Raw genomic sequence first — 27,338 nt, forward strand, 5'->3', positions numbered from 1 at the left:
AGGTGGGACCTCAAGCTCACTTCACCTGAGCACCAGGCCGTAGCTGGTTCCCTTTTTCTCAGGATTTACTAGAAATAATGTTCTTGTTACCATTTGTGCAGGCTGGGTTCTGGTAACTGCCAGACCAAGAAACCTCGACCCTGTTTGTTTGCTGTCAGCATTCGGTGCTCTCCACCTCTGAGGCCCAGGAGAGCTCCTGGTGTTTGGCTCCTGCTGCAGCCTCGGGGAGATGCCCTTTCAGGAACTCAGCTCTTCTGCTAAAGTCTCCCTCTTCACCGAGACCATCCTTCTCTGAGAGCATTGCAGCATATTTTAAAAGCTCTCTCTGTCTGGAAATTCTCCAGACAGTTCCTTACCTACCGCTGTCATCGTCCTCCTCTCCCCCTCCCTTGTTAAAGCTCCCAAGCAGATCCGTATCATTAATATTTCAGTATCAGCTGTGCACGGGCATTGGCTACACTGCAGCACACTTCATCAATAAGAGCCAGCGAGGCTGTGAGCTCTGCCACACTGCCTTCATCCAGCACAGGAGGAAGAGCAAAGGCAGAGCCTGCCAGAGAAGCTGAGATCTGCCGAGGGTAAGGCTGCATCTCGCAGTCCCAGCCTTGAGGTGCTTTTTGCTGCTTTTGCTCCCTCATTCCGATCGTCCCAGATAATACCCTAACAAGCAACAAGAATGGATGTCTTTAAGAAAGGTTTCTCCATTGCTAAAGAAGGTGTGGTGGCTGCTGCAGAAAAGACCAAGCAGGGAGTGACAGAGGCTGCAGAGAAGACCAAAGAAGGGGTAATGTATGTAGGTAAGAGAGAACTAGTTTTGATCTACTTTTGAGCATGAAAAGCTGCATAGATTGTCTCTGAGAAACTCTGGGAAAATGATATTGTGGCTGAAGCTTGGGAGTGACTAGCAGGATAGTCTGGATAAGACCCTGAGCTCAGCAGAATTGCTGTGTAAACCTGGGGCACAACAGCCTCCCCATGCCTCAGTTTCCCCAGCTGTAAGTTAGACATACAAACCATGACTCCAGGGAAGACAGAATGATGTTAAGGAGCAGGTGCCCAGGTGAAAGGTTTGTTTGACTGTTCACTGATTGTTTGCAGGGTGAGTCAGGCACTCTCCAGGCAAAGGAGCCGTGCCAGTCTCTGCCTCACCTCCACGCTGGGAGGGACTCACTGAGGAGGTCCCTGAGAGGAGCCAACAGTGTTAGTGTGAGGGGATTGCAGGATGCATCTGTTTCCCCACAAACAAATGGGTTTGTCCTGAATCCTTCTCCTGTTCACCGACCTCTTTCGTTGCCCATGCACACATTAATCTTGCTTTACAAGAAACGCCCAAATTCCTTTTGCCCAAAGAATAGGATCTGGAAAACAGTGTGCCTGATGTCCTGCCTAGAGACCTCTTTCACAGTTAATGGGCTGAAACCTCCCCTTTCAAGGTCACCCTTGAAACCCACTATCTCCACTTATCTAGCACATGCAATTATATGGCTGGATGGTCAGATACTCCATATAATACAAACTAAAGAGTCTTAAGTTCCCAAGACTGATTATCTCACTGCTGATTACTGCATTTCACACAGCTCTTTATTTTTGCTGGATGTGGGAGTGTTTCTTTTTGTAGGAAAGTTTACATGCAGGCTCTTCCTGCCATCCTACTGTGGCATCCACAGCTGTACTTAGCTACTATATTTAAAACTGCTCTATTGCCAATAGCTGCAGATATATATTTGTATGTTACAAATTAAATACAAAATTTGTATGTAGCAGGTCTGATCATGTTTTTATCTTGAATTCTTAAATACTTAATTATTGACATGCTGGAAATGAATGGATGTAACTGTTCACACTTCAGTTTGAAGCTGACTCACAAGAAAAAAAGGTAAGCAGTATTCCTGTAAACAACAAAACTAACTACAGCAAGTGAAACACCAGTCTAAGAAATATCATATGTGGGTGTCACATTGTGGCACCTGCTTCCAGATCTGAGCTGTGCTGGGGTTATTCAGAGTTTTTATACATAATTTCTCACATCTCTTTTCAGTCACGTTGTACAGCTCCATACTGTGACCTGGTTTTTGTTGTTGAGCCAAGAGGTCTCTTTAGGAGATTGTAATATTTTCAATAAAGTTTTCTATGAGCCTGAAACTAAGATCCTTGAAACCTTAATCTCTGAATGAGGATCAAATAAGGATCAAAGTGAGGATTAAGTGCTTTCTCCTTTTATTGGTTTGGTTTGTTGGTATACTGCTGGTTCCTGCCCTGTCACGCACCAGTCAGAGCTTTGCCTTGGTCTGATTCAGTTCCTGTTGGGAAGCTCAGCCCTTTAGGGAAAATTCAGTCTTTCACAGGCAGGAAAAATAAAGACCAGATGCTAATTAGCTCAGAAAATGGTGGGGTTGTTTTAATAGCCAGAGAAGGTGGAAGTGTGGTATATTGGTTAAAACTGGAGTGATTAGTCTATTGTTCACACTGCCTTTTGTCACTCTGTGCCCATGAACAGTAAATCAGAGACCTGAACTGTTCCTTCCTTGCTTCTTCCCTTGCAGAGCCCTATCCCAGCAGCTTCATCTAGAGCATTAGGTGATGACACTTGCATTTTTGGATGCTAGGAGAGAATAATACTGTATTGAACCTCAAGGGTCTTTTGAGAACTTCAGGAAAGAGAACAAAATCCCCAGGGCCTAGGATGGATGAAGTGGATCCCTGACTTTTACTCAGGTTTGTGTTAACTCATTGCTGATTCTCTGAGGAGGATTCCAAATGTCTGGGCACAACCACCACGTCTGGTGAGTCACTTGCTGCTGCTCAGGAGAAGAAAATAATAAAATGCTCACTCAGAGGCATCTGTCTGGAGTGAACAGCGCCACTGGGACACTGTGGCCACCTCGTCCCCTCTCTGATCCATCCATGTTCAGCTCCCACAGCCCATGCCAGGCTGGTGCCTCCCTCCTGTGCTAAGCTTGCAATGCAGTGCCCCTGCCCTTGCTGAACCCACGGGGTAGAGAAGAGAGTGCAGGAAAGGAGAGGAAGGAATCCTGTATCATGGGTGGCCTCTGTGCTTGGTGAAATCACCGTCTGCTCTCCAAATTCCAACAGCCTCTGAGTGTGCCAAGGTGTCAGGAGATCCCTGCCATGGTTAGTGCAGACCCAGCAGATGGTTCAGTGGGCTCTGTTTTTTAATTTGGTTTGAATAGGGGTGTAAGTGATGCTGAAGTTAATTAATGAATTTAATGCAAAGTTGCACCAGAGTATTGAGTCATTAGCACTGTTTCGTGCTATAGGTCAGGAAGCCTCAGCAAAAAATGCACTTGTAATTTTCCAGAAGGATTTTCAACTGTGTGTGTTGCAGAAAGCCTCAACACCCCAAGCTATGTTTAAACTGAATGATTCCTGCAGGATTTCATGCACATCAAACTATCCCTCTCTGCTCTAGACCTTCTCCCAGGGCATAGCACCCCACCACCTCGGTCACACCCTGGCGGTCCCAAAGCACTTGCAGATGACTCACAGCACCCAGAAGAGGCAGGATGCATGAACTTTAAATTCTGGGTACGCAAGCTGCAGGCAAGGACTAATGAGTGAAATGAGATTGAGCATCAGGTGATTGCTTTCTGATTCAACAGATGCGGGCTGCTGGCAGGAGCGCTCGGAAGGCCGGTCGGGTTTCATGCGGTGCATAATGGATGGGAGCCTGAGTCATCGGGCGTGGCTGGGCCGGGAGGATGAGGCGAGCTCTCCCCAGGCTGCGGCAGTGACTCTTCCCAATGACATTGCTTCTGTCATGAAATGGATTCAGATGTTTTCTTTCTAGCTGCATCCCTCCTTTCTGCAATTAATTTCCATCCACACATACAGCATCTGCTCACTCCTCTTCCCCGTAAAAGAATTGAGCCCAGATAGTCACCTTAAAAGTCTGGCAAAAAACATACGAAACTGCAGCTCTTGTCTCACTAAGTGTGTTTACTGCAAAACTGCAAAGGCATGAAAGGCTGGTACAGCAAATCATGTACTGTGCTTACCTATCAGCTGCTGTTTGACCAAAAACCAGCAAAGGGCTAGTCTTGAGGATCTGAGTCTGGTATGAGACAACCGTGTATGTCAAATCAATATTGTGGCAGTCTTTTCTTGGAATGCTGCTGGGAGGGAAAACGAAGCAGGACGGTGTCTGAATTGAACCTTGTGTGTTTGGCCCATTCAGGGGCTCACATTCATGCCTTGAGACTTGCACCTGCTGTGCTCAGTGCTGTGCTTCTGCACGTTTGTGTATTGTGGGCACCATCATTAAATCCAGTTCACAGCAGTGCACGTGTCATGTGCATCACTAGAAACTCAGCTTACAGCAGTAACAAATTAAAGATACAAAGATTTCATTTCTTGACTTTTTAGACCATTTGGAAGGGTGGAATGAAATGTTGAGGGCATATTGTAGTAGAACAGTTTTGTTCTGCCCCAGGCAGGGGTTGCAACCACCAAAATAAATCAACAATTGAGAATTACATTCAATAATGTATAACATGTATCAGGCAAAACAGCACCGAGCTGGGCTGTTGTTATCAGGGCACTGCACCTGTTTTGCTTCTCAGGCTGTTGCTAATGAAAAGGAGCTGTGGTTTGTGACTGGTTTGTCCCACCCCACCTGTGGATGCTCCATTATCATGGAGTCAAAAATCTGCCTGGTTGTTGTCCATTTTTATCATTTTGATAGTTGGCCATAGAAATCCTTCTGCTCTATCAGTATGGGAAACCTGAAGAGAAGCTACAATATACAGTAAAGTGGGACCAGTGGAATATTTTGGCTTGTGTTTATTTAACTTCCAGGAGAGATAAATTTGATTCCTTATTTTTTTAATGTGTAAAGCACCTAATTCCCATGGGGGCTGCCCATGTGCCATATGATTTAACTTATCTGCAGCAATATCAAGTACAAAGGATATATAGCTTGTCACTTCAAGCATGGAGGAAAATCACAGAGATTAATTATTCCTCAGGGCTATTTGTGTTGCAAACTGAATGCCTTCACATCCTGTTAGCTTTTCTGCATTGAGAACAGTGAGATAAATTACAATGTAAGCACACATATGGTGTATTTTCATAATTTGAGATAAAACCATCTGTTTTCTGTGCATTGCTGGGAGCAGGCACTTGCAGCCTAGGCTGAGGCACCAAACAGGGAATCCAGTAAGTAGGTATGTAGGAGGTAGGTAGTGGTTCTGTAAATTCAGTTTCAGGTTTCTCCAGAGTCTTTATTAGTGGTATAGAATGAGACTTTAAATGACCAGTGCAGCCAAGTATCCTGCTGAAAGGCAGGGGAGATTAATGGATGTGACTTCTTGTCTTGCAAGAGTGAGATGTTGCCAGGTGATTTTATTTACAGTCACTTTTACAAGTAGCTTAAAGTTGATTTACCACTACTCAACTGCTCATTTTGGAAATATTGCAGGAACAATTTTTTATAATCAAGATTTTTCAGGTCTAAGCATCTCCAGAGAATTTGCTGTTGAAGCTCTCCAACTCTCAACACAAAGATACTCATTGGCTTTACTGGGGAGGGAAGCTGGTCTCTTTTCTGACTCACAAATGGTTTGTGTCTCAGCAGTAGGTACCAGCAGCACCTTGGCTCCCCGCTGCACTTCCTGAGAGCAGGAAACCATCTGTGTCCAGAAGGCAGGGTGTAATTTCCAGGCAGCACTGATGGATTGTGTTTCCTTTCACAGGCACCAAGACCAAGGAGGGTGTAGTGCAAAGTGTGACCTCAGGTAAGAGCAGAGCCCGAGAGGGGTGTGGAAATCTGTGGTGGTTGTTGGACCTCTTGGGAAGGCTGTCACCCCTGCCAAGTGGGAGGTCTCTGTGGGACACCACTGATCTGCCTGACCTTCCCACTGATGAGTAGAGGCTGCTTGCCAGGAGTGATGGTTCAGGGTCTGGCATTTGCAGTGGACTCAGGTCAGAGAAAATATTTAATCAGTAGAGTAGGTCAGAAAAAATCTAACACAGGTTGCTTGGCAGACTGGGATGATTCACAGCTATTTAGACATTTCACAATGTCAGGTGCACAGCCCAGCACACGGAGAGTATTTACTTGCATCAGATCCTGTCTGGCCAAAACTGTGGTCTTTGGGAGGGTCCTGTCTGGCAGTTGCAGAGTCAGGGACCTAAAGGTCCCTTCTGGGGTAACCCCAACTCCAAGGAGGAGCAGCCATGTGGACTGTCCTGAAGGAAGATGAATGGATCCTTTGCCTGGAGAATTTCATAACTATTGCTGTTTTCTGCCAAGGGGTATGAAATCAAACAGAAAGTAACCTGGAAGAGGTCATGCACAGTCTGCAATGCAAAATACCTTATTTACAGTGTTGTCTCTTAGTATCTGGCAGTGAAATTTTCATTCTCTGGTTGCCCACAAAGACTGACAGGCTGCAGTGCTGCTCTCTAAGCAACATTTTGTGCCAGACAAAAATCCTCAAATACACAATCTAAATTCAGACGTGATCTCATCTAAAATACCCAAACAAGGACTGGACCAGGGCTAATTTCTTCTTTTACTTCAATGCAATCATTTTGCGTCCCAGGGAATTTGGCAGCCTTCTGGCAGTGTGTAGTTTGCTGACTTTTCTGCTTTTGTTGAAACTGCAGTTGCTGAGAAGACCAAAGAGCAGGCCAACGTGGTGGGAGAAGCTGTAGTAGCCAGTGTGAACACAGTGGCAAACAAGACTGTAGAAGGAGCAGAGACCATCGTGGCCACTACAGGAGTTGTAAAAAAGGTGTGTTTGTTTGTTCTATGATGGGCAGGACAGAAGAGCCTTTGGATTAACCTGCAAACATTTACAGTTGACGGTTTTACTTATTTCATGAAAGGTTTTCAGCAATATCTGCTTTTGTATAATACTTAATATTATCGTATAATGCCTAATGTAGTCACAGAATCATTTCGTTTGAAAGGGACACCTTGAGATCATCCAGTCCAACCCCTTAGGGCCAATGAGAGAGGACTGTCCCAGTAGGTTTTGAACATCTCCATGGAAGTAGGCTCCACAATTTCCCTGGGCAACCTGTGCCAGTGTTTGACCACCCTCATAGGAAAAAGAGAATTGTTTTCTTCTGTTCAGACGGACCCATTAATCACTTGGTGCCTATTGTCTCTTGTCCCATCAGTGGGCGCTGCTGGCAATAGTCTGGCTCTCCATTTTCTTACGGATGTAGAAAAGCATTTTCCCCAGGGACTCGAGTAGAAATGTGTGTGGGCAGCAGTGAGCGTCTGGCCTGAGTCAGGGCTCAGGGATGTGCGGGGTGGGAAGGCACGGCAGCCGGCACTTGCCCTGGCCCCTGTGCGGTGCTGGCGGGATGCGGGCTCGGCCGGGCCGCGGCAGCTTCCCAGGCAGAAGAGGGCAGCAGCAAGCCAGGCACAGCCTGGCTCCTGCAGAAAGCCTGGCCCTGCTGCTCTGCTTCCTGCTGGTTTGACAACAACCAAGTGCTTATTGATAAAAGGCCGTGTGACCCAAATTGTGTAGGGATTAAGCCAGGTTCAGACAAGGCATCTTCTGTCCTCCAGCCTAATTTGACGAACGGGGCTGCTTCAAGTGAGGGGAATAAAGGGAGTCTGAAGGAGCAGAACAGTTCCTTAGGTGAAGGCAGTGTTGATCATTAGAGAGGATGCTTTGGTAACAAACAGCACCCATTTGTACAGCACGAGGCCAATGTTTGGCAGCTCTTTGGTAAGCCCTTCTCTTTCCCCTCTTCAGAGAGTGTGACCAGTGCTGTTGATGGCCACATGAGCTTTATGAGTCACAGCAAACCCAAACCCAGAATCAAAGCAAAGTCTGGCTGGCCAAAATAGTTTTAATTGTTCAGATAATCGGCTGATTAATTTCCTGACCTGCACATAAACACATTGTGATGTGAAACAAAACTTCTACACAGCATATAAATCCTGAGAGAATAGCCTAACAAAAGAGAACAGCAGCTTCAAGTGACGCAAAATGTCCTCCTGAAAGCATGTGAACAGGGCAGATACAGGAGTTCTGCTAAGCCCTTGGGATAAATTTAATCTCTATTCCCACAGGGAACAGCAGTGAGGCTGCAGGAGTGCAAACAGTGATTCCTAATTCCATGGGGCCAGAATACCCCTTCCTACCTTTTGACTGACCGTGGGGTGATTGACCCAGGAGAGTGAGGAATTTGCTGATGGTAGGAATCCTTGCTGCAGATAGCAAGCTGTCTCCCCTCCAGCAAGGACTGAGCAGCAGCAATCCTCTTCTCCTTTCCTCCTAAGTGAGAACCCCACCTCAAAGACTGACAGCTACAGTTTACAGCTAATTTCAGAGCTTAAACAAGTGCAGGTTTTCCAGAGAGCATCTGAACTGTCATTCTGATGTCTTCCATTGATGTCCAATTGCTTAGACTTAAAATAGAGATTGATTAAGAACTAAAAAATTAGGATGTGTCACATGCCAAAGGGCAGACTAAATGGAGCCAGGAAACTGCTTTGGATACAGTGTCATGCCAAACAGCAGAGGTGCTGAGGCAGCAGACTGAAAACAGGAGGAGAAAAACAAGAAAAATCACAGGACAAAAAAAATCAGGAAAAACATTTGTTTCTGTGAAAGAGGGTTCATCTGTTCTGCTGGATTAGTTCAGCTTAGGAGTGCAAATCTTTTATTCATACTCACCATACTTTAGCATGTAGCTAGACACCTTTTGGATCCAGCTAGACGCAGAAGATTGGGCTCCACATGCACATCGAGGCCATCCCCACTGCTAATGGATAATTGCCATGGAACCAAAGCTGTTCCAGAGGGAGGGTCCTGAAAGGAGTATAAGGAGTTGTGCTCTCAGCACCAGCTGTCCTTTTTCCAGAACTGCTCCTATTATGTTACACAATTTGCTAATGGAAATACATCCAGAATCTGCCAATAGCAGCAGCAGGCACTGTAATGCATGAGGGAGACCCACTGGAGATACACTAAGAGTGATAATGTATAGCTTGTAAATGTTTAAACAGTGAATATCCACTGTTATAATCCTGCAGTCCTGGAATAATCACAAGCATTTCAGCCCCAGAAGTCTGAGAGAGCATCCAGTCCTGAGATTTGTTCATGCTCCATACTATCCTCCCTCTTTCTAATTGCACAGAGCACTTGCCAACATCCCATTTGGGTTTTCAGCTATCTCCAGTGTTGTTCGCTGCTGTAGAAGGGCTGTTCCAAGTGCCAGGGATCTGTGAATGCATGGCACTGAGCAGTGCTCGGGGTGACTTGGGGCTGGGGACTCCAGTGGCCCAGAAGGCATGTCCCCAGCTGGCCATTGCCACTATTAATATCAATTACTGAGAGCTCGTTGACATTCAGTCTGTGCATTTGACAGCTGGGATCAGTGGCAGGCACACATTAGGAAAGAGGGGGGTACTCTGTGGGTTTTGGGGTAAGTCTTGCTCAGGATAGCTGTGGGGTGCCGGTGTATCAAATGGTGACTTTGGCCATGGGAAAGAATTCAGCCCTTTGTTGCATCACAGCAGGCACTGAAATGTGGGCACCCTGGCAGGCTGCTGTTCCTCGCTGTCCTTGGGGGGAGCACTCAGAGCCGTGTAGAAGGAAATGGGCCTGAAGTAACCCTACACCTATGGAGGGGTGCCAAGCAGATGAGAACAACCTTGAGTTGTGCTGGCACTGCCTGACAGGGCTTTGGCACTGACCTGGTCACTGCTGAGTACAAGAAAGGGTTGACTCATTTGGGGGAGTTTTTAGGTATCAGCTAAAAAATCTGTAAATTAAGGGATTATAAACCCTCCGCAATTTTTCTGATACAAAAAGGTATTAAACCAGTCAGTAGTGTGTTCTGTCTGTGGCTTTGCACCCATCCCCATCCCTGGGGTGGACATTAGGAGATTCCAGTGAGATAACCACCCACTAAATATCCCTGTCTTAGAGGAGGATTAATGCTTCGTCTGTATGACGCAGCACAGGGCTTGCTGCAATGCAGACACCACGTGGCTGAAACAAGCCCATGTACATACACAAGCTCTCAAAATGTCCCTCAGGGCTTGGAACAATTTCCCCAGTAACTGATGCTTCCCTACACCTTCCACCTAAATCTTCCCTTTAGATCTATTTGTCCTGTCAGTTTTCATGGTTTAGTTGTCGGTTCATGACTCTGTCACTTTGAATTGGGTCTGATCTGTTTTTTTCTTCAGCCCATGAATTAAATGAGCATTTGTCAGTTATGTGCAACTGCTGGGCGCGTTCTCTGGATCGCAGCATTTCTGCGCACCTGACCTGGCGCACGTGGCCGCACCCACGCCATGGCTCATCTCTTTCATAACAATGCACATCCTGAGTGGGAAAGGCTGCTCTTCATGGCCTTAATTCCCTTCATTTACACCCTGCAACGCCTCTGATGCAGAGGCAGTCTGTTGCACAGAAGGAATTAGAAGCAGAAACGGAGTGACCTTCCTGTCCAAGTTCGATTGGGCTGGGCAAGTGCCACAAGGACAGAGCAAACAAGGGCATCTGAGAAGGCACCAAGGGCAGAGCTGCTAAGCAGGAGGAGCAGGGAAATCAACAGCCAAACCACCCAACAATTAGGTAGAATAAATAGCTGAAACTTGTTCCCCTTTGTATTCAAGCTTCCCTGTAGTTAGTTGATGCAGTGATGCATCCCACTGGTATCCTTCCACATGTCATGGAGCACGGGGGACTGCACAAGCAGCATGGAGTGGGGCACTCAGCCTTATAGGCACTTTTTCTGTGCTCCCCTCTCGGTCTCATTCAGGCAGACATTTTCCCATCCAAAATAGCTGAATTAGTGGCACTGGTGAAGCCTTGAGGCCTACATGGATATGCTCCATGGCTCAAGGCTGTACCCCTGCAATCCCATAGGATACACATCAAATATGTAACATTTATAAGCAGTCCCAGGAGACTCTGAGAGAGTCTGACTGTGAGCTGGATAAAAACAAAGCCATCCCAAAAGACTACCTGGATTTGTAGGGTAAGACAGGAATCCTGCATGCCCCTCTGCCTGTTCTGTTTGTGGGTCCACTCACTTGAATTGAGGGTTGACCCCTCAGTCAGAGTTGTTGGCATCACTCCGAGCACTCAGCCTGAAGCCTGTCCAGGACAGCTCGTCCACAGGACCTGCCAGGCTGCCTGAGGCTCTCCTAGGGAGTGGCTTGGGGATGCTGCCAGGCAGCATCGTGTTTGCTCCAGCAGCCAAGGTCAGGAGCACCACAGGAGGCTGAGCCTCTCCACCTTATGCAACTGATGTCCCTTAGAGGGCCTTGAATTTGTAGCACATTAGGCTGCCAGTGAACCTCTGTGGCTTTTCAGCCTTAAACTAATAATAATAATAATGATGATGATGATGATGAAATCTTGTTTGCCACTGAATTTGTTGAGATTTGATGAGTATATCCCAGCATCCAATATCTGGGCTGCTTTCTCTGTTATATAAGGACAATAATCTTAGTATGTTTATGTCCGAATATTTGGGGACAGCAACAAAACTCCCATAGGCCTACAAGATAATATAGATGAAAATTATAAATTCTACTTCATATATGAACTCAGACAGTGGACAAGTAAGTTGCTGAAGAGCTGAAAAGGGGAATTTCATAGAACCTGTGAAAATTAGAAATCTGAGGAATTAAATTGTAATTAATTTCTTCCACTATTTCTGGGCTTTCAAAATCATTTTTTAAAACAACTTATTAAAATATCTGAACCCAGAAGCCTATAGTAGAGTCTATTTAAGATCCCTTACTATTATACAGGAATATTTTTATAAATAGCAGGTCTTAATTTGTTGAGTTTTTAATTAGTGATAGCTGAACATGTACCTCTGTTTCATAATCTTAGCAAAATATTGTATTTTATATATAGAGATTTCCTGTGGTGTATATATTCCACATAAAATATATTTTTAAACACACAAAATATTTAAAAATGTAGGTACTGTTCTTGGAAAGAATTCTGAGGTCTTGTGCTTCATTTAACTATTACGTTCAAGTATTTCACTTTTCTTTCTTCATTAGCAAAAAAAGATTCAAGTGCCCACCCAAAACCAGAAGAAACTAGCCCATAGCAAACTAAATATTTAATTTTATTTCCATTTAAAATATTTTTTTCTAAGAAAGTACGTAATTTCTGTGGGGAGATATTGGGCTCTCCCTTTAGGAGCAGGTGGAGCATTACTAATTGTTTCATGGTTTCAACATGCCTTTAGCTTAGAAAATGTTTTCCCTTTTGATGACGAGATGAGCACTGACAGGAATTACTAAACTCTTTCTGCCCCCCAAGGAAGTTGGATTTTCACCCCTTCTTTCTTGTCTAGCGTTATTCCAAGTCAGTGTTATAGCTGGAGCTGGTGCCCAGGGATTTCTGGCTCTTTGTCCAAAGTGGAGACCCCTACCCCACATGGTCCTGCTCTGGATGTTGTCTTCCTGAGCAGAGCCTGAAATCCCCAGGCAGGTGACACCCAGCTGAAGAATGCAGCCCTTCCTCACCTCCTGTTCCCTGTTCCGGGCAGGGTGGAAGCGCGTGAGAAAAAGGCTGTGAAGCGCCATCCCTAACACAGCCTGACACCTCTTCATCCTGCTATTGTGCTGGCTCCTCCAACACAGCCTAGAAACACCCTGCAGAAACTCACTTGCTTCCCTTTCTAAAAATAGATGGTTGATTTTTAGCCTTCTGGAGCAGTCTTGGCAGAGTGCAGGATCTGAGGGATGTGAGAAGCAGCACAATAGCTGAACAGGGATTCTCCAGCCCACCCCGCGCTCTTGGATACAGCATCCCTAGGGTGGTCCTGAGAAAGGTGTCCCTCTCCCAGGACTCTTTCACATCTACCAGAGCCAGGCTCTCTGCCCACAGGAACAATAGGTGTTCATATCCTGTGGAAAGATGGAGTGCACTGCACTGGTCCTTGTGTTCCTGTGAGCTGTTCCCCAGTGTTTCCAATGCAGCTCAGCACTTGAGGCAGCTGCCTTTGATTGACCTTCACAATTTCACACAGCAGCTGGTAACTCCACCTGCAAAACACTGTGAAATGCCTGCTCTTGCAGCTATTGACAGTGGCTTCCATTGGAAGTTTCTTTCCTTTCCACCTAATAGTCAAAAATCTGTTTGTAAATCTTCAAAATACAATTTGAGGCTATTTACCTGCTTTGGCCTAATGTGCACTGTTGAGTTATAAGGTATAGAAATGCAAAGTATAATGTAAGTGCAAATGTAAAGTGCTTTAAAGCTGCAGGCTGGATCCTGAGGCTGGATGAGCGTCCATAAATTCAGAGTAGAGAGCTGTTTGCTGGCAGCAGGAGAGCTGACTCATCTCAGAAACACTGTGACCAGGCGGCTCCATCAGAGCAGTGGCCTCTCCTGAGGAGCTGCACGTCTCCCTGCAGGAGAAACTGGCTTCCATGATGTGCAGTTTGATGTCATTTGGTTACCTGGGCTTGCTTAACACAGCTCAAGTTGGTAGCAGCAAGAATCATTTCAGCCAACACTGCAATGCAAGTTAAGATCATGTCCCTTAGGAGAAAATGGTCACATTGTGCTTCTCATCTAGGGATACCAGCAGCACATGGTGCTCTCCACAAACAGCCTGATCAGCTCTGGTCTCAGCAGGGAGATGGAGGAATGCCTGCAGCTGTGACAGACATCAGCACAGGGCTGCAGCTCATACTTTGGCTGGTTTCTGCCTCCAGTGCATTGATTTTACGGTGGCTTGCATGGAGAACAGGAAGCCCATAGGTAGGACAAGCAGGTTGCAGTGCTTCCACCTCCTGGCTCCCCTTGCTGCCACACATGGATCTGAAGTTCAATTTCCAGGTCAAATTTTCGTGGGCTCTACCTTGTATCTATGTAACTCCATCTGTTTTTCCTTTTTACTTCACATTGCCTTTTTTTCCCAAATTCAGTTCAAAAAGCAGTAGGTATGGCAGGGATGTTATCCTGCTGATGAGAACAGTTGTGACTGGACAGGAAAGTAAGGACATGTGTGAAAAGGAAAAGAGAGTACCCTAAACACATGGCACATAAAGTTTTGTTTACAGTAGGTTTGGCAGGGACATTGATTTGCATTGCATCAGCAGCACCACCAAGCAAAGTAGTGGCCTTGTGTTTCCAAAATACTGAAATTCATAACTTTGCCTTCATGCAAAATTGACTTTTCCTTTCCATAATATATGTGTCTCTGGTTCCCTCCCTGACTTCATGTGGGGTGAGAGTCATTCAGGGGAGCTGCTGGGCATGTGTGCTCAAAGAAAACAGAGAAGCTTTGTAATTTGAGTTCTCTGGTGAACTCAACTAAAATTACAGAGGTTCTGCTACTTCTGCTTCCCCTTACTCTCACTGACTGATTCCACCTAGGTGCATTTCTGCTTTCTCTCCATCCCCTGTGCACATCCAATATGGTCAGGATTTTGTCTTCTCTTCCCATGTGGCCAAATTGTGTTTAACGTAATTACCTGGTAATGCAACCTTTTCTCTTCTTCTGTGAATAGGAAGGTAGCTGAAAGATGTAAGCAAGTAGCTGGAAGAGCCCAAAATACTTAAGTAAATGCTTGTACTCAAACAAAAAGAAAAGCTTATCCTTTGATAAGGATATTTTTTCTGAAGCATGACATTAACAGCACCACAGTACTGCTATATCTTCCATTCAATTTAGTCTGTGCAATGACTGCTCAAGGTAAGATAATGTGGGGGATGGCTGGGTATAGCCTTGCTATACATAAATTTATTTGTTGCTCCCAAATTTCTTCACACTGATGGAGTCAAAACTCTGGTCTCAATGACAGAAAAAGAGCTGATTTTCTGTATGAAGAAGACCATAAACCAGGCTGTTAAAAATTGAGTGGGCTTTCTTATACATATCTGCTCAAACCAGCTGCACAACTGAAATGGATTTCAAGCAGTATCTGCCATCTATTCAAGCTGCTAATTTGCCTGTGTGTGTAATGCTCACCCCCATGTCACTCAGCCTAAGATGAGGGTGATGACTCTGCATGTGGCAGCAGGGACAAACATGTTGCTTGTGACTTGGCAGGAGGACCTGGCCCCGCCGCAGCCGCCCGAGCAGCCCAGGCTGGAGGGAGAGGGGGCCCCAGCAGGAGAGGTGAGTGCTGCCACATCCCCACTGCCCCGGGCCCTCTGTGCCACCCCCTCCTCTGTCAGGCTGCTGGCTTCCCCCTGGCACAATGTCCCCCCTGGCACCTGGGGTTCTAGAGCTGCCAAGCAAGGAGCCCACCACTGTTCCCACTTTGCTGAGTTGTTGGACAAAAACCTCTTCTGTTCTCATTCTCGCCATTTCCTTATCTTGAGAATTTTCCATGAGTGACAGATGGTCAGATTGCAAACTGCTGCCTGATTGGGGTTGATTTTGGGGTGTAAATGCACATGTTAAAGTGAACGCTGTCTATGGTTCTGTCATCACATGGAATCACTTTTTCCTGTTTGCAGCCAAGAAATTTAGATAACAAGTTAAGTTTTTCTACAGATTTTCTGTATTTAAATTAGTTCATTTGCTTTTTTAACTGTTCTACCTGCAACGTTCTTTTGAAGCCCTGGGTCTAAAATTTGTCTCTGGGCCAATTTCAACTCTTGAACAAGGACGACTTTTTGTCCAACATGGACAACAGGGGCAAATGCTTCTCATGTGGTATTTCCTTTACAATTTCAGTGTTAAGGCCTATGTCTGTCCCCTCCACAAGTACTGCATGCACCCAAACCCCACAGTTTTCAGCCTTTCTGAATCTCAGGCTGTTTTCATGGTCCCCAAAGCTCCCAAAAGTCTCATCTTGCATCTCCCACCTTCCTGCAGCCATCACCCCCCACTGCCAGTCCCAGAAATGGGCCCCACAATCCCAATGGCTGCATGGCTGCAGCACGGCTGGGTCAGGCAGGAGCACAAAGCAGGACACTCCTGCCAGTGGAGCCTGGCCCCACATTAACTGGACTTGAATTCACACCCTTGTTTTCCCCAGAGATCTGAGTTACACCAGGAGTGTGTCTGGTTTCCAGAGGGAATGGATAATTCATTTATTTTCTGCATCACCCATGGTCTTCATTGTTTTTAGCTCTTTGTGGGAGTTTTGTATGGTGACTGTCAGCATTGATTTTTCTCCCATATTTGTTTATATTTTCCAAATATTTACCTATTTTCTTACTTGTCTTCTCTCACAGGGTGAAACTGGAGGTGATGCATCAAGTTAGGGAATTCTTGCTCAAAAGAGACCATTCCAAGAACATACATGGAAGTATTAGCCAACACCACAACAGGAAAATCCCACTGTCCATAGACTAACTGCATTCAGCTCTGTAGTCTTGCACTTGCCTCATAAACCAGTCATACAATATATGTAAGCCAGACTCCTCCATTGTAAGTAACGTGCAGGTGTGTACTGGGCTGTGTGTCTTTCCCAGCCTCCCTCCTGGCCTCCCAGTTGCTTTGTATATTTTGGTTGGACTCACAAATCTGTGTCTTGCATCCATATGCACTGGCACTTGGGATCTCTAGGCATTATGGATTTTTTTTTTAACTAATAAAAAGTGTTTGAACAAGTTTTTTGTCTTGTTGGTTTTGTTTGCGCATTTTAGATGTGGATCCTTCCAGACTGATGCCTTCTTCCTGTAAAAGTGCAGTATTAGAATACTCAAAACTGTAAAGGCCTTAAATCATGTTGTAAGAGATGAAGAATCATGAAAAATTGTATTTCTGAAAACAGTACTGTAGGTAGGCTGGCTTTCTGTCTCTCAGGGCTGAAAAATATTTCACTTTTTAAATACTTGCCATGTTTAAGAGAGAATGTGGGGGTGATACAGGATGAAAGGAGGCTTTTTAAAGGAATGTGAGAGTGATGTTGAGCTCAGTTTATTCTGTTTGCACCAGAAAGCTCTCCTGGCATCAGGATGTAACAAGCTGCCAGAAGGTAATTAAAGAAATGTGATGGGCACCAGCTGACCTGGTCAGGACTGCAGAACAGCTGGCAGGGACAGGCAGGGTTGCTGTGAAATGTGTGAGTGTGAGGGCAGGTGCCAAAGGAGAATCTCCCGGTGCAGCACGAACACGGAGCTGGTGTCGGTGACAGCACTCAGGCAGGCTGTAGCTCAGCTGCTGAGACCCTCCACATTCACCAGGGGAGAGAGCAGGAAAATGTGGCTGTGAATGATGGGCTACATTTAAAGCATGCCTGTAGGTATGGATGTAAAAATGGGTTCTTTTATTTGCCTGCAGGAAGAGCACCCACGAATCGAGGAGAAGCCAGTGTAAACTGTTGAGATTTAAACTGTTTCAAAATCAGACCAATAATCTTCATTAAGCTGTTAAATGATGATGACTATGGAAGGTAGAAGAGACTTGCTGTGGCATGGAAGCATCTAGCAAGTGTGCTGGGAGCCTCTGTCAGGCATAACAGCATGTGTAAAGCATTGCCTTGCAGAGACCACAGGATTTCCATCCCAGTGGGTCTTTGATCTCAACACAGAAAGGGAACAAAAGAGCCCTAGCAGAGGTAACAAGGACCCTCAAAGGAAGATATATCTGATATGTGCATACTCTTTTCAGATGTCCTGCAAGTATCTGCCAATTAAACAGTCACTAAAATTGAGGCCAAGGTAAGAGGACAAAAAGACTTACTCATACCCAGCAGCAGGAGACTGGATTCTATTCTCAGTGCTCGCTAGAGAGACACAGAAAAACCTTTTGCTCAAAAGCTTTGCTTTATGGGGACACAAACAAAAGTGTTTCAAAAAAAGTGTTTTGCAAAAATTCGGAGGTGAATGCCTTCACTATGTAGGGCATGCGTGGGAGGCAGGAGCTGTAACTCGAGCAGTGAGCTGCTCCCCAAATGCCCATCTCTCAATCAGGCTGTGCCCCTGGTTCCAAGGGCTTAAACCAGGAGAGAATGGTAATGACTGAGCTAAGAATGGTGTACCACATCTCTGCCACACTGAGCTATGTGGCTGCTTGGGAGAGCAGCATGCAGCTCTCTGTGTTTCCTTCCCTGTGCAAGGGAAAGGGTTTTCCCAGTATTTACATACCTGTATATGGAACTGTGGGACTGAAAACACTGCTTGACTACTGGCCAACGTTTGGGCACCAAAAGTGTCCAAATGTTTCCTACAGGTCTGCCTCTGCACTTGCCTGCCTCTCACATGGGAGAGCCCTGCTCTGGGCCCAGGCAGGTGCAGTCCCTGCGCAGGTCTGGTCTAGTCCATGGCAGTCAGAGCCCAGAAAGTGTTTATATATCTTGCACAGGCACTCCCAAGTCTTGGAGACAGACACCAGGACATGCAGTTTCCTTCCACATGAGTACCCTGTGTCAGTGAGCAGGAACAGGGAAGTGCTGTGCCCATGCAATGGCTCAGGGAGCCTCTATTTCCTCCCTGTCCCTGTCTCAGACTGGCTGTCACCCAGCTGTGGGAAGCAGAAGCCAGAGGTCTGAGCCACATTTGTCAGAGGTAAGAAAGGTGAGGACTTGTTTCTTTTGAAGTATAATGGTCTTTGATTAAAGAGACAAAATATTGTCTATTAATTATTCAACTAAACTTTGTTGTACATCTGTTTAGTTCGTTGAAAGGAAGTCTGTGTTTTCAATGAGTATTCAGATAAGTGTAATGAGAGATGATGGAAGGAAAGTGAAAAGTGCAGTGATGGAGGAGATGTATCAGAAACATCCCACAGGAGAAGGTACTTTCACTATGGAAATGCTGGCACCCCCTGCCCCAGGTAAGTGCTGAGGGAAGCAAACACTAGCAAAATTATTTTTTGCTGACAGGTCTTGTGCAATCAAGAATTTCTTATACTCATCTCGCCCTGTGAATTATTGAAGTGGACTTTGTGCATGTGATACCACTGTCACACAAGCTGTTAGCTTAATCCCACTGTGATGAGACAGCACCCAGTGCCAGGCACAGTGTGGCCACTGTCTGTCCCCAGTGAGGACTCTGGGCACTTGCACTCTGTCCTCTGAGGGGATCCAACGAGCCAGCAACAGCTGCTGCCAAGTGTTGCATCAACCTCACCATACAAGTGACCAACAAAGTGCTGAAATCCATTATTTTCTCCTTGTAACTTCCTTTCCATGTAAAACTGCAGTGAAGCTTTATTGAGTGATTTGTTCTGATAGAGCTCACAGCCTTTGTGAGCTCCCCCCAGTTATGTCCTAGCCAAGGGCTGAAGAGCATGCAGGGCCTGATTTTTTAAAGATGTTTTTCTAGGATGAAGGAGAGGAAGCAGTGGCTCTCTACAGACTATCCCAAACAGCATTCCACTAATTTAAATGCAAATCAGGTAATAATACACTTAGAATCCCACTTCATTTGAAAGTCCTATTTTTGTGTCTGCATAATGCCTGTACTAAAACTGAGTACCCAATTAAAAACTGAAGGGCTGTTTTTATAATACTGTTCTCTATAAAATCACATTCTTACCTTTTTGACACATTGAAACTCAGTTTAACTGTTTCATAAATGGATTAAAACCCTACCAAATCACAAGAAGATACTCCATACTGTTAATAGCAGAGCAGAAAAAGGCCAAATCAAAACTGCACTTTCTGAATATCAGAGAAACCCCTGCCCACACAAGTCTGAAGCAGCACAGACTTTCTCTGTCAAGCTTTGGCACAGCTTTTTCTTGTGGATCCAGAATGCAAGGCAGTTCTGCTTCTCCACCCTTCCCTTCCCACTAAACCTGCGTGGGGTGGGCAGCATAACTGTGTGCCAGAAGGGCAGAGCCACAGCTCTCCTTCCTCTCAGTGTGCCTAGAAAATATACACAGCTCTCCTGTAGGCTTTGCATCCCAGCTCACATCCTCTGCTCTCCCAGCCAGTCACTCCTGGGATAGGACCAGTTATTTATTTCCCCAGTCCCATGCCAGATTTTAAGGTGGGAATCAAGCCTTTCTCATCTTCCTAGCCTTTCTAAGTTAAAGACCTCACAATTTTTTTGTTGTCTGTTCTAGTCCTGAATCTGCAGGCTATTGTGAGACTCCACAGCAGTCCCAGTATCTAAGGATGGTTTCATGTGCTCCAGATGACAGCAGAAATGTGACACTTCACCTGGATGTTACCTCAGGATGAAAAAGTAGAAGGTAAAGAACTCCATTTGCACTGGCCTTAGGTTGATCTCATGCTTTGAAGCAGAGCTGACTGATCATTCCTGGAGGATGTTACCACCTGTGTAAAGGCAGAATCAGTTAAACCTACTTTTGTCCTAGAACTGTATATCAATAATTGAACCAAACAGCTAATTTAGCTTAATTAGAACAACTTCAGTTTGATCTCCTAAATTACTGACATATGACTTACAATAATTATCTATAAGCAAACCATTGTGTTTCTTAAAACAGTTCTGTTTCATGGCATAAACATCACATCCCTTTCACACTAATATCAGTCTCCTTTAGTAGCCATGACTGTTGAACACTGCACACTTTGTAAACTTCTGGAGTGATCTGTGTAGAACTTTTTAGCCCTAATACATCATTGCATTTACCTTGCTAATGGACACAACACCTATCTATAAATCCCAACCCTGGTCAAATTAAAATTTAAGAAAACCCAAATAAAATTCAACACTTTTTAATTAACCTCACTTGCCCATTTTCATGTGTAAAACATAAGCTGTAGCTCTGATTAATTACTTCTGACCTTCATCAGGTAATAGAGCAGAAGGGTTCATGTCACTGATATATGAGAGGGCGCTCAAAGCTGCCACAGAAGATGTGTGAAAGGGAAGGAAACCAGAACAATTTCTAATTTCTCTGTGGTGCTTTGGATTTAACTCACAGCTGCTTGGGCTGTGTATTTGTAGTTGCCAGCTCTTTCCAGGGCCATGGGTTGTGAAGCACTTCTAGCACTTAAAGAATTACTTTTGGATTTCTTTTCCCCAAACACAAATATCTGCTCATCAGAGGCAACAGACTGAAGGTGCAGAATGGGGAGAAAAGCCCGAGGAGTCAGACACAGAAAAGGGAGTCAGACATGTTCTGTGTCACAGGTGAGCAGACAGCGCTGCTGGGGGTGCTGCACTTTTGGACTTCTGGTCGTGGCCAGTGTCAGTGATGCACCCTGGCATTGCCAGGTGCAGTAACTTTTGGAATAGCCTGAAATTCCAGGGGCACCTTGGCCTGTGGCTCTGCACGCACTGTGGTGCATGCCCCAGCTGGCATTAACCAGGATTTCTACCTGCAGTCTCAGCAGATACTGAGAGCTTAATGGAGGAAAAGTCCAAACTAGCTTTCCACCCTTTCAAATCCTCATTTTTAAGCACTCGAATTAATATCTAACATTAGTTCAAAAGGCTTACTATTGTCTTCTAAAAAGTAATGTTAACTCACAGAGTGGATAAATATTATGCAATATATTCCATTATTTTCTGCTGTGATTTTGTAACTCAGCCTGCCACCTGATGCACAGATTATTGCTACCATCCTATGGAATGAATACCATGCAGATGTCCCTCTTCCCTCTGCTCTGGGCTGCATTATAATGATCATGCCAGGCCAATTTGGGCAAGAGTAATTTGCTCACTTTTCTTTTTCTCAGTTTGGAATCAGGATAATTATATTAATGCTAAAGATAAAATTACATTAGATAAGGAGTCATGCTGCCATGCTGTCAGCAGTGTGGGTTTTACTCAGGAATTCATGCTACCTAATGCTTTGAGCAGGAGATAATGCTTTGAGCAAGCAGTGGCACAGATCAGACACCCATATTGAGTCCAAAATACTGAATAGAGATTTCTACTTGGAAGAATAATAGTTGGAGCTGGGGAAATCTAGGTAGGTATTAGAACAGAATTAGAGAGCAATATTTACCTGAACTGATTATGAGTCTATAAAATAGTGCTCTAGTGTGGTTTAATGCTTGATGTGGGCGTGCTTCAGTTTTAAATGCTTTCCTAAACTCCTGGTGTCCCTCTCAGGCAGACTATCCCAGCCAGCACCTGCAGGGCTCTTGCACTGAAAACCCAGCACTGGAAACAAAGGGGAGGCATCTGGGAGGTATTTGCTGCTGAAACCTGGGCACATCTTCTCTTGAGCTGTGACAAGCTGCCTGGTGGATTCCTGAGAGCTTCTTCCTTCCTTTCACTAACACTCCACACAAAGGTTAATCTGCCTGACTAATGGGCTGAGAGCAGCTGAAATCCACCTGTTTGAGGTGGCTTTGGTGTGGCTGTGTTCTTGGGTTTGGGAAAGGAAAATAAGTAGGTCTCTGTTAGTGACTTGGTTAAAAAAATGCCAGAGCCCCACAATACTGTGTGTCTTTTTATCTGAGTTTTTGCAAATTCAGGTAAGAACATCATTCCAGGAAAGAAATCAGCAAGGAATTGAAAAAGATACCTGCTGTGAATATATAATTAAAAGTCTAATTGACCCATTGAAGGGGGAAAGAGGATTGCTGTTTGAAATAACAAAGGAGTGATGCAAAAGTTGACAAGAGCTCTCTGAAATGACAAGTGGAGTAGGAGCAGCAGAGGAATACTCAGAACCTTGTTTTCTGTGACTCTTCCTCACTTGGGTACTAATGAAGTCCTAGACTTATGAGAACTGTCAGTGCCCACCCTGGTTCATCTGTGGCATCTGTGCCAGTTTACCAACACAAATCTTTTCTCAGGAAGAAAAATATGGGTATGAGTGTGGCCATCCAAACAGAGACACTTTGTACCCTGGAAAATGGCAACGAGGAACCCAAACCCCACAAAACCAGAGAGCCACTTGGCTCCTGACTCTGCCAATAGTTTACTTGTACAAAGTACCTTTGTACTGGGGATTGATGGCAGGAAATATAAACTCCAAAGGCTAGTGGAAACCTGGAAATGCTAGAGGTTAAAGCCAGAAACTTTTATTAATGTGGTAATGCTAGGAAAGGAAGTGAGTTTAAACATAATTTCTGAACGAAAAGAATCTTACCACAAAGCCACAGTAGGAAAATGTGGGTTTGCTAATTTGGCTTTTTATTTTTTTTACCTTCCCCTGAGAGCTGCTAGTGCTGGCACTGGTTACCTGCCTTAGCCTGGCAAGGCCTTCTGTGATGATGGGATTTGCAATCCACCTTGAGCAGGCAACTTGAAAGATGACCAGATTAACAGTTTCTTATAAAAATACAGATAAATTACAGGTCTCACCATCTAACATTGTCCCACCTGACAAGAAAAGGGGGTTGTGATTAAAACTTCTAAGAACAGAAATAAATTTGGGCTGGTTTCTGTTCTCAAGAGGGTGTGCTCAGGGGCTGAAGGAAGGAGAAGGAATTCAGCCTGGCAGGGATGAAAGCTGGCCATGCCCACACACTGCACTTCAGTAGTTTTCCAGCACTCTGTAAAGCTCAGTTCAGTGGCTTTCCTCTGCCTGTGATGGTGGAACAGGTTTTTTTGCAGTTTTGGTTATAAAAAAACAAACAGCACAAATTAACAGACAAAGACAGCGTGATGGAGCAAAAATCTCAATCTGGGCACACCCTCTCATCAGGGAGGGTAAATAAACAGCTTTTCTCTATTTTCAGCTCTCATTCTTCACATTTGAACTCCACCCACTGTACCAGTCACCCCCAAAAGAATCAGCAGGTCTCCTGGCAGATGTATAAAACCAGAACAAGTCAGGACACTATCACACAGTGCACTCTACATCGCCAGGTGCTCCATTTTATCAAAGGAGAGGGCTTCAGCAGGTGTCAGAAGCCACAATGTCGAGTAAAAGCTTCCAGGGACTGAAGGAACAAGCTGAAGGTGCAGCAAAAGACGCTGGTAAGAAAGATTTAGTATTGTTGTATATTTGGAGGGGGGTTTAGTTGCTAAATAACCACAACCCATAGCTGCATCGATGCTAGCAGGACACAGCTTGCTCTTTTTTCCCCACTTTGCAAGTTTTGGCCATCACCTGGAGAAGACCACAGGCCAGCCATGGCTCCTAAAGCTGCCTCATTCTACTCACCCACTTCTCCCTCTCTGGCTCCTGGGCATTGTCCAACTTTCATCACTCTCCAAAATGCTGAACTTAATATTTTTAGAGCAGTGAAGCCTCTTTTTTGTGATAACAGCCTTCTGTTAGCATTTGCATTGCTCAGGGTGGTCTTTTTTCATGCTCTGCAGTGGCTTTTAATCAGCACTCCTTTTAGTATGTTGGAATTAAGCTTTGATGAACATTTGTCATTTGGCCTGTCAGTGCCTTCTGGTAATGTAACTCCATTGATTGCAATGGATGGTTTGTAATGTATAGGACGTTTTTGTTGTGTTCTTCAGCAGTGATCACCAGACTGCAGGAGTTGAAAAACCCTGTATGCACATTTCTGTCATAGCAATGCCCATGTTCTAAGGCCAAGCACTCTTGTCATTAGCACTGGGCTTTGGAAACCAACTTTTCAATGCAAAGCATAAAAGGTTTTCCTTCAAATTAAAAATTGCAAAATGTGTGCAGCTTATAGTAGTTTTTTATAGTTTATTCCGTACCATGTCTGCCTGCTGTTCTTTCCTGGTAGTGTATAATTTGGTTATATATGGTTCTGGATTCTGATCCTGCAAATACTTCCTTGTATAGCTGAAATATATGAGTAACATCATTGATTATATTGAAGTTACAGAAAGTTTCCATACGTCTGGGGACAAATGTGTAGTAGCCCCACAAACATTACAGAACCCCTTTCTGGAAAACAAAATAGTCTTTGCTGCATCCTTAATATATTCCTGTCACTGAGTGGGCACTTCACTGTTTCATAAACTATCAGCTATCTTACAATTGCAAGGCATCTCACTTTTATTTTAATGTTTCATATTCTGGAATTGATTTTTTATGTTTCTAATTTCTCCTCCTCTTCTTCTATTCATCTCTTGTTTGTAAAAATCTCCTTTCTCCTGTCCAGCTCAGTTTAATGGACTTGCTTCCATTTTAGAACAGGCTCTAGTCCCAAACGGCCCATAGGGAAAATGCAGGTTAGATGGCCAACCTACCCCAAGCATAATAAGGTAGAAAAATCAATAAAAGCAAGTGTAGTGTTAAAGAAGCAGCTTGCAGCTAAATGTCATCATTCCAACTCACTGCTAATCTTTTCTTATCTCCTGCTTATCTGCCATTGATTTGCTCAGCTGACTGTAGGTGCCAGGTGAGTGCTAATCTCGGGCAAGCTGCTGTGGCAGCACATAGTGCCCAGGCTGCCCTGTGAAGGGCACGGCCTCAGCCTGCTCTGCACCAGCCCAGGCCCTTGCCAGGGGCACAGCTTGCTGCAGCCGTGCAGAAAGCTGGCTGTACAGAATTCCTGTAACCAGAAACACCAACAGCTGGGAAGGATTTTGATTTTGTTTTCCCTTAATTGCAGCAAACACACTGGGACAGGCCACTCAGGATGCAGTCAACCAGATTACAGAGGCAAGCCAGAAAGGTAGGAGCAATGACGTTCAAACCAAGATGGAGCAGCTCAACACAAGCCAGAAGCGGCCCGTGCTCATTCTCCTCTGTCCCACAGGTGTCCTCAGCCTGGAAGTCCTTGGTTTCAGTGACTACTTTGTATAACCTTTACCATTTTGTAACAACTTTAATGATTTTATAACAACCTGTATAAATCTCACAGAAGGATTTCAGGATCTGTTCCTTAGTATCTCCACACATGTACTGGCAGACCGAGTCTCACGCACAGCATTCAGACATTGGCTTCCTATTTAGAAAACTTGTGGGGACAGCTCTTCTTTCTGGAGGATTAAGTAACTCTATGTTACATCTTCTTCCCTGCCCCCAAAGCCCTGAGAGCAGGGGTCTGTCCAGGTCCAGCCCTACCCTGGATCCCAGCACCTGCTGGGGCGGCAGCTGGGGTTGAACATTACTGATCCTGCAGGTGAAAAGGTGTTGTCAAGCAGGTGTTGGCATCTTGCAGCTGGGCATTGGGAACAAGTTAATCTAAAAAGTAGGCTGTTTTGTTTTTTTTTTTTTTTTTTGTAATAATTTAATACAATTCTAAGTGTGGGGGTGAATTGCAATTTTGGGGTCTAAAATATTTCATGAAAGCCAAAATGCACTGGCAGTATCCCCTTAGAGCTGACACCTTCCTCAGCTCCATGGATGTGACAAGAAGGGCAGGCTTGGGCACCTGTTGATGTTAGATGAGAGGGCAGCAAAATATCCACAACCTTTTTTGGATATATAGCACTTCTTTTTTGTAGTCTAATAATTTTCACACCTCTCTTTTATCCTAAGTATTAAACCATGTTGCATTTTCCCAACTTTCTGCTTATCTTTTTCCCTCTCTTGCAGCTTTTGACAAGGCTTCCAAGACAGCACAAGATGGAGTAGAAAAAGTGGCTGGACAGGCTGCAGAAGCAATGTCTGGCTTTGGGAAAAAATCTGGATTTAAAAAATGATGCTAATTCAAGTCAACAGTACTGCTTGTATAAATCTCTCTTTGGCCTGCTATTACCTACTTCTTTGTGTAGAAAAATGAAAGCTGTTTGATATCTGGATAATTTTGTTCTCTTCAAATACACGTATTTAAGGTAGAAGGTCCTTCTCATCCATTACATAGAAAAAAATACATCTCTTAGCACATCTGCTCACAATTGTCAACGTGGCTGAAAAGGTTCCAGCAATGCTGTTGCCCTGCTCTTACAACAGCTCAGTGATTATTGCCACATTTGCTGAGTGTATTTACAAAGCCAGTGAAACTGTTCATAATTAGGACACCAGAACAGCCATGTGATGAAACTGAGTCTTCTTCCAATAATCAAAAATTACACTGGGGTTTTATTTCTTGTGAGTTGTTTGTTTGTTCCCACCCTCTGCATTTTTAGATTAAGATAAATAAAGATCTCCCCTACTCAGACCATCTTCTTGTTTAATCTCATTATTTTGCTGGGTTTCCAGTGAAGGATCGCACAGTGTCTTGCTAATCCCTTTTGCTCTCTGATCCAGAGCCTGTGAGGTCACTGTGAGGGAGAGAGTACTGAACCCTTCTGCAGTGTGGCAGGAGGATGGAAACCAACAGCCCCCACTGCAGAGGAGCCCTGTGGTGAACGGAGTCATGGTGTCCACCCCCTGCTCTGTTCTACAGTCTGGTGCCCATCTAAATGTCTTGTTTCCATCACCACAACACATCTCCAGTTACATCTCCTGGGGACAAAGCTGGCATCGTCCTTACCCCAGTGCTCACTCGTGCCAGAGGTCCCTGAGGGTGCTCTGCTCTCGCTTCAGCCACGCCTGAGCTGCAGGCTGTGTGCAGGTTATGTGCAGGTTCCGTGCAGGCTGTGTGCAGGTTATGTGCAGGTTGTGTGCAGGCTGTGTGCAGGTTCTGTGCAGGTTCTGTGCAGGCTGTGTGCAGGCTGTGTGCAGGTTCTGTGCAGGCTGTGTGCAGGTTCTGTGCAGACTGTGTGCAG

The 27,338-nt window shown here is 44.9% G+C and overlaps 2 protein-coding genes across 5 annotated transcripts; both read left to right on the plus strand.

Annotated features, from left to right (window-relative positions):
* Nucleotides 1–350: 350 nt before the first annotated feature.
* Nucleotides 351–16,541, plus strand: SNCG (synuclein gamma). The gene is made up of 5 exons (XM_005481562.4): nucleotides 351–797; nucleotides 5,712–5,753; nucleotides 6,628–6,755; nucleotides 15,028–15,096; nucleotides 16,164–16,541. The coding sequence occupies exons 1-5, from the start codon at nucleotides 677–679 to the stop codon at nucleotides 16,191–16,193; spliced, it is 390 nt and encodes a 129-aa protein (XP_005481619.1). The 5' UTR covers nucleotides 351–676; the 3' UTR covers nucleotides 16,194–16,541.
* A 1,834-nt stretch (nucleotides 16,542–18,375) lies between these two features.
* Nucleotides 18,376–26,785, plus strand: LOC102073050 (uncharacterized). Of its 4 annotated transcripts, XM_074544684.1 has the most exons (6): nucleotides 18,376–18,449; nucleotides 18,549–18,708; nucleotides 19,945–20,073; nucleotides 23,489–23,729; nucleotides 25,295–25,357; nucleotides 26,224–26,785. In XM_074544684.1, exons 4-6 carry the CDS (start codon nucleotides 23,669–23,671, stop codon nucleotides 26,328–26,330), a joined length of 231 nt encoding a protein of 76 aa, XP_074400785.1. In that variant the 5' UTR covers nucleotides 18,376–18,449; nucleotides 18,549–18,708; nucleotides 19,945–20,073; nucleotides 23,489–23,668; the 3' UTR covers nucleotides 26,331–26,785. The 4 variants fall into 4 exon arrangements, with proteins under 4 accessions (XP_074400785.1, XP_074400784.1, XP_005481618.2 ...); XM_074544683.1 differs by lacking the exon at nucleotides 18,376–18,449 and having other exon boundaries at nucleotides 18,547–18,708; nucleotides 23,619–23,729; XM_005481561.4 differs by lacking the exons at nucleotides 18,376–18,449; nucleotides 18,549–18,708 and adding an exon at nucleotides 19,076–19,272 and having other exon boundaries at nucleotides 23,619–23,729.
* Nucleotides 26,786–27,338: the final 553 nt, after the last annotated feature.

This window comes from Zonotrichia albicollis, chromosome 7 (genome assembly GCF_047830755.1).
Source record: "Zonotrichia albicollis isolate bZonAlb1 chromosome 7, bZonAlb1.hap1, whole genome shotgun sequence".
NCBI lineage: Eukaryota > Metazoa > Chordata > Aves > Passeriformes > Passerellidae > Zonotrichia > Zonotrichia albicollis.